Source organism: Berghia stephanieae, chromosome 2 (genome assembly GCF_034508935.2).
Source record: "Berghia stephanieae isolate SIO BIC M18660-M18661 chromosome 2, UCSD_Bste_1.3, whole genome shotgun sequence".
NCBI lineage: Eukaryota > Metazoa > Mollusca > Gastropoda > Nudibranchia > Aeolidiidae > Berghia > Berghia stephanieae.
This window is the reverse complement of record NC_088361.1, coordinates 128,828,863-128,836,049: the sequence shown is the minus strand read 5'-3', so window position 1 is coordinate 128,836,049 and position 7,187 is coordinate 128,828,863. Positions and strand designations below refer to the sequence as shown.

Genomic DNA, 7,187 nt, shown 5'->3' with positions numbered 1-7,187 from the left:
AGCCAATGCTATTCACTACAAAAAAGCGGTTTCAAATATAACTCTCAGGTCCCTCACGTGACTTCATGAGGTCAATAAACACAATCAACACTATTCTCAACACAAACATATGACACAGACGATTGAGACCACAAGTGAGCTCCGACATATTGGGTGATTATCATTTCATTATTCATCAGAATAATGCAATCAATCTGAAGAATCCATTATCCACAGGAAATGTTACAAATGTTATTTGTGAACCAATGTAATCAATAAGCGTTTCACTCTTCAAGTTTCAACATTTGTTTCTTCTTATGGGAGGTTGGCTGGGTATATTATACATCTGCACTTACCAGATGATTCAAACGGGGAATAGAGGAAAACCCAAAAGTTGGAGACCACCTAGGTCTTACCCAGACTCTAGCACAATTTATCCTCGATGTTTACAAAACCCATAGCATTGACTAAATGATAATATACCATCCAGAGATGATTTACACAGGTAAAGAAATCCTAAAGGATGATCTCATAAAAGGATAGAAATAAATACATCCAACAAAATGCCTTGAAAAGATAATCTCATTCCAGAACAAAGACAAAAGTCTAAAAGAAGGACAACAGATATAAACGGATTGAAGAAGAGGACTTATCAAGAGAACTCCTCGACTGCAAGGAAAGTCTCAAGACTTACCAAAGCTCATGATTTTTAAAAAGACGGGTTTTAAAACACTCGCGTACACTTTGGTCTTGACAAAATCAGTAAGGATGATGAAATGGTAGTCAACAGATTAAAGATCTAGAGTATGTTTTCTCAAGCAACACAGATATGGTAGGATAATTTTAAGGGGAAATGGTTCAAATAGAAAATTACTATCCGTCAATGTGAAAAGTCTGAGAACACCAAATGTCCCACAAGACAAAGGGTTCACATCAAGATAAATGTAAAACTATAATAAAGATAACTATGACATTTGTGACATGATTTATACAAGGGGAAAAAATGTCTTCCTTGTTAAGCATCTCTTTCACTCACTCATGGCTAAAGACCCCAGCTAAGAGGAAAAATATAAATTTTTCTTAAGGGTCTATTCCAAGAAAATACTGGCATAAACCAGTTGTCAGTCACAGTGAAATACCGCTAGGTGAGGTAAGGCGTCAATATCAAACAGCGCGGTGAAGGAATGGTGGAAATTGGAACAAAGCAAATATAATGTGCCACCCTACCCTGCCCCAAAACCGAAACAGTAAGCAATATGGCAGAGGGGAACAGAGATGGAGGGATAGATGAGACAGCAAGAATCAACCTCCTCTTCCCTTTAAATAGGTACACCAAACCAAATTTTGAGTTAAGAAAAAACCAAAAAGTCTATGTTTCATCACATAGTACTCAATTTTCTAAGAAGTTTGATACCAAAATGAGCCCTCTAACTCAATTATTAAGGAATTTACGCAATATTGAAGATTCGAAAAATATGCGCCTTGCGCAACTTGCTCCGGTGTCAACTTTGCGCTATTGTAAAATGAAAAGTAATCAAACCACATACCTAAAACTTGCTAGACAGACAGACAGCAACACAGGGAACACGCCTATTTTTTTCCAAGCATATTAAAGAACTTTATTTTACTTTTAAAAGGTCTTGAAAATGGCTCCGAAGCCAATTTCACATAAAACGACAAGGGAGGTAAAAAAGAGCAATTTGAACGATTTTTAAAAATTCATTAAAAAATAATAAAAACATGTACATATTCATGTGATACATCAAATTAAAGTTCATTATCCATACAATGACAAAATGTAAATAGCCAAAGTATGCAAGCCACACATTGGTCATTAAAGAACATGAAGCAAGACTGAAATAATGAAATCACAAAAATTTCACCTAATAAAAAAACTCACAAATATGCAAAATGTCAGGATATACAAATAAAACACTTCATACGTACAGCATGAATAACGTACAATTCAGAAATAGTATGATCTCCTTAGTAAAATAAATTAGATAACTTCAGCAGCTTCAGACTAAGCTATGAAAATTGAGAGAGAAAAATAATCCGAAACCGAGAAATCACCAAAAAAAAAATGCACATTACATCATTAATGCTTGAAAAAGAAATTAAACTCAATCAGGCTATATAACTCTTCGCTTCTTAGATGGGTTCTCAATGTCACCAGAAACAGAATTTGATTTTAAAAAAGACTTTAAAGCATCCAACATAAAATCAACATCACCAAATCTTAAACTCCTTCCGCCCGACATACATTTATGAAAACGTATTTCACTCTTCAATATATCTTTTATCTTTGTCATTGAATAATTTTCAACTCTAAGCCTGTCAAATAAATCAATTACATCTTTATCTGTTCGACAGGGCCCACCGTGTAATTCAACATCTCGTTCAACCTTGGAAATATTCTCCCATATCCTTTATCTGCTTATCAATCTTCTTCTGTTGATTCTCTACAAATTTCAATCTTATATCATTATCTACTTTATCTTTTAACATCTTACTCTCATTTCGCATTTTCTTCCCATGCTTTCTAGCTACTTTGAACATGAGCCCTTGCTCTTCAACAGACTTTTTAGATAAAAACGATATTGTTTTATTGCGTTTGACAGCATGAATGGTGGACCGATTATGGAGTGATGCATTTCTCCTTTTACTAATGTCATAATCGAAATCACCAAATGCACTCTCACCAACCAAATTTGTAAGAGGACAATGGCTCAATGTTCTTTTCATTTCATCACTGACATGAGCATAATCCATCATTTAAAAAATCTTTCAACTGTCTCTCAGTAACAGAAGAAACATCTTTGCATAATATTTTTAACAAATCAATCATTACAACATTATTAAATTTGTCAATTTGACTATGTACCATATCAAATGCAGGGGATTTGGAAAAAGGGAGAGCATCTCCAAAAACAGATGTAAAAGAAATATCAAGTAATTCAGAGGGATCATCAGCCCATTTCTTAAAACAGTCATGCATCATTTGAACATACATAAAAAAATCAGTATACTTCACTGTATTACTCTTGACAAGAAACCAATAAGGCGAAGTGACTTTTAAACAAAATAGGGAAATACAACAAACCAATGACATTAACCTTAAATCTTGAAGGTCATGAGTAACACTCTTAATCAATAAATTTGGGTTATCATGTAAAATACCAGAAGTGAAAAAATTCAATAAATTGTCATGGTGGAATAAAATAGAAACAGCAGCTTCAAAAAAGCAATTAAACCTGTTGGACTTAAAACTAGGAATGGGAACAACATTGTGAGTATCAGAACAAAAAGTAATCCACTGTGGACGACATCCATTTTTCTGGTCACCCCTGGGACCCAACAAATTACAAGTACATCGAATTATTCTATTTGTCGCAGACTCTGAATCTTTGCTAAAAAATGAAAAGGCCCCATCTTTGTCCCTTCCTAAATACTCATCGTCCTGAGTGATCAACTTTCGTTCAAAAACTGACAATGTCTTTTCAAAGGCAGAACTAATTCCTAATAGAAAATGTGCATTACAATGCAAAAAACTGATCTGAAGGGAATCTCCAAGCTCAGCGTTTAGTTTATCTGTAAATTTATGACCAAAAAGAATATTGGGCGCAGCCCTATCAGACATGACACTAGTAATTTTAGAAAGAATTTCTCTTAAAATAATATCAGGAGAAATGGAGTACACATCTTTATAGCAATCAACTAAATTACTAATAACAATCATAGCAATATCCAAAAGAGTGTCAGAATTTTCAGTGGCAACAGGCAAAAACCCCAGATAAAAGGTTTCCCCACTATCTAAAGTGAACTGATGTCCCACTATCTTTTTCTGATCTCTTGATGTACCATCAAAATGAAACGTAGCATTTTCAGATTTTAAAACATTTTCAACAGTTTGCATATTTGAAAGGACAAAAGCCTCATCACACATGTTTAAAACTGTTTGAGCACAAGGTAAATTTTCAGAAAATACATAATGAAAAATATTGCTTGATACAATATCAATTACTTTTTTTACATTTTTAGCTGAGACACCTGTCTCACAAACTAAGGCGATGACAGCTTTCCTGACATCATCAGAATATTCATTATTTTTAGAATTTTTAATTTTAATTTCAAATGGATTAGCTTCTAAATTTTCATATCTGATGATCTCTTTCTGTAACTCATCTGTAAGGTATTTATTTTTTGACTTCATTTTCTGTAAGGACAAATCTCTCTTATTTAAATCACTGTGTAAAACAGATATAGTTGAGCAATAATCTTTACAAATTTTGTCATGCCCAGTTTTAATTTCTTTTAACTTTAAATCTTTTTTCTTTAATTCAGCTTCAAACTTTTCTTCTAATTTAGACACAGTAACTAAAGCTTTATCCTCAGCTGAACTAAGTTTCTCTTTCAGTCCTTTTACCTCCTCCAGTAGAGAAAATTTCTCCGATTGAATATCACGTAGTGCAGATTCAACAATTAGAAGTTTTTCATTCAAAGACTGAATCAAATGTAACTGGTCATCTTTCAGCTTTGGAGTAGTTGGAGTTGGACTAGATCGTAGTGGGGTGGGTGGGCGAGGCGTAGGGTGCACTTGTAATGGCAACGATGAAGGCTGTAGATGTGAGGGTGGTTGTGGAGACGAAGAAAGGGAAAATTTTGATAGCAGAAATTGCTGAAGCCTTTCAGGATTTTTGGTCTTGTTGCTCCTGAGTCGTTCATACTCTTTGAATGTTTTTTTTAGGACACAAAAAAGTTTAGAATTGATGCTCAGTCCAGATAAATGACAAACCCATTGAGCCGTTGTGTTTGAACTTAATCCCATATCCCTCCTGGAAAGTTCAATATCAATAACTAATCCGTTATCGATGTGTTTCAAATCCAGTGAAGATGCAGGCGGAAAGGGCAATGAAGCACGGGTGATGCCAAAACTCGACAACTTATCCGAAATAAAGTCGAAGTCAACCCCACATTCCAGGAACGACAGATCATGCCGTTGCATGCAGAATCTCTGGTAAGCACGCTCCACTGCATGCCTTATCCGTGATCTGTGTGATGCAAGGTCTGGGGATATCCGTAGAAGACAGTCTTCAATCTGAAATCAAATTATTTGAAAAGATGAGACAATGGCGATACAACACAATTTTACATTGTCAATTGTTACCTAACTCTGTACCTTTCTCGTTAGCAATGCTTACTCATATGTACAGTGAATCCCACTAGGCACTGAAATGCACCAAAACCCCTTCATATGATCCTCACCGATTTCTTCCTGTAACAAAACATCTTAATCTTAGCCAGCAAAAAAAAAAAAAAAAAAAGCGGTCAGAGAACAACTGTCTTGACTTTGCTCACTTCTTGACAATGGATGATCACATGATAGCTTTGGGAAACTTCTCTGAAAAAAACGTGATTACATATAAATGACGAAATAAAAATATAGTCACCTCCTTCCAAGATTTTTTTGATGAGCAGTTCTCCGATTCCTGCTTCAAAAAATAAAGCTGTACAAGTAACTTCTGGTTCACTTTTATTGGTGGCAAATCTGGTCGTCTACCTCTCCCAGATACCAAAAAGGTATTTTTTAACCCTTGGTAAACATCATCATCTGAGGAAATATATCAAAATGAAAATTACTAATTTTATCATTAAAATCAAAATCTTCCTTACTCAAACATTGAAATAGATACACGTTATTATAATCCCCAATAAATAAAAAATACCAAACAATAATCTGAATCTGATGAAATGGCAATAATTACAACATGAATATGAAAAAAAAAAGTCATTTGCCATGGTAATAGCTAGTAATAATAAGTACCAGGCAGTCTGGTAGCGCACAATTAATATTTGATCTACTGAAATTATATTGAAGGATCACAATAGTCATATAACTTTATAAACAGATCAGTCCACATCCAAATTATTGACAGGGGTCTGAGCCCATCCAAAGCAAAGTTTCATAACATAATTTTTTAAAAAAAAAGCTTACTATTGCTGTAAAGTCACATACGCCTCTATAATAATAATAATTAATGATAATGTCTTGACCAATAACCTTAGAACGCATTCGAACTAAAACAAAACTAATGTGAATCTCGATAAGTTGTCCGCAATGGACTCGTCCGAAACCTGAATTGAGTATCCGCCATTTTGAAATCAAGATTTCATCGCCACAAAAGTCTAGTGTATTAAGATGACAAAATACAGCTGTATTATTCATTAAAATAAAATTTAGATTGGTGTCATATAAAATTAGATAACTGATTAAAGTCTTACTGGTATTTGTTTAGGGGAAAATATAACATAAAAAAATACAAAGTGCCACAAAGTTCCCAGTTGCTAGATACGAGGGAATACCGCAAGTGAAAGAATTTTAAAAGACACTGCGTTTACGATTTTGACCAAAAAAAACTAACTAATATAAAAAAAGCAACATTTTCAATGATCAGAAAGTAGATTTCAAACATATAACTTACCTATAATGAGCTTTGAATCCATTCCTGAATGAAATCAATCAATCAATCACACCTTGTTTACAACTAGTCGCGAGTCGACTAACGTCAACTCGGCTCCTTCGTTTGAATGACTTCGCCGGGCATGGTCGTTCTTTTTAAATAGCCAGCTTGCGGACGCTGTTCCATAAAATAGTTTCGAATTTTTACCATGAATAGAAAATTGAATACTTTTTCATTCCATGTAAGTTTCGTTTCAATGTTCTCATATTTCGGCATTTTTTTCGTCAAAAACTTCAAAAAAATCAAGTTTTAGAAAGGAATATGATATTATAAAATATAAAATTATATACCAAACGAAAGAGAATTCAATTCTGCTTCAAATAACACCATTCATTTCCCGATCTCATAAACGGCGCTCGCAAGACATCCGGTTGAAAAAGATGAGGTCATAAAAACTGACCGTGAGCATTCCGACCAACCGTTTTCTACACATTTTTATTCAAATCTATTAAGATTACTTATTGAACAAAACCATTTTCTTTTTTCCCTATCATAAAGAAAAAAGGATGATCTTTACAATGACACCAAGTGTAATGCATACATTTTACACATTATTTGAGAGTAGCAGTGTGAAAGTGATGAATTTTCCCGATTTTCATCACAATTTTACCCGATAGTGGCTGGTTTGGAGTACCTACTTTAAAAGAGGTCAAGAACGTCCAACAAATGGTTTTGTGGGAGATTGAT

General features: G+C 34.1%; 1 protein-coding gene across 1 annotated transcript; it reads right to left on the bottom strand.

Annotated features, from left to right (window-relative positions):
* Positions 1-1,572: 1,572 nt before the first annotated feature.
* Positions 1,573-6,616, bottom strand: LOC144966601 (uncharacterized). The gene is made up of 3 exons (XM_078903308.1): positions 6,462-6,616; positions 5,430-5,590; positions 1,573-5,077 (listed from the first exon to the last, which is right to left on the bottom strand). Exons 1-3 carry the CDS (start codon positions 6,481-6,483, stop codon positions 2,729-2,731), a joined length of 2,532 nt encoding a protein of 843 aa, XP_078759434.1. The 5' UTR covers positions 6,484-6,616; the 3' UTR covers positions 1,573-2,728.
* Between the last annotated feature and the right edge of the window lie 571 nt (positions 6,617-7,187).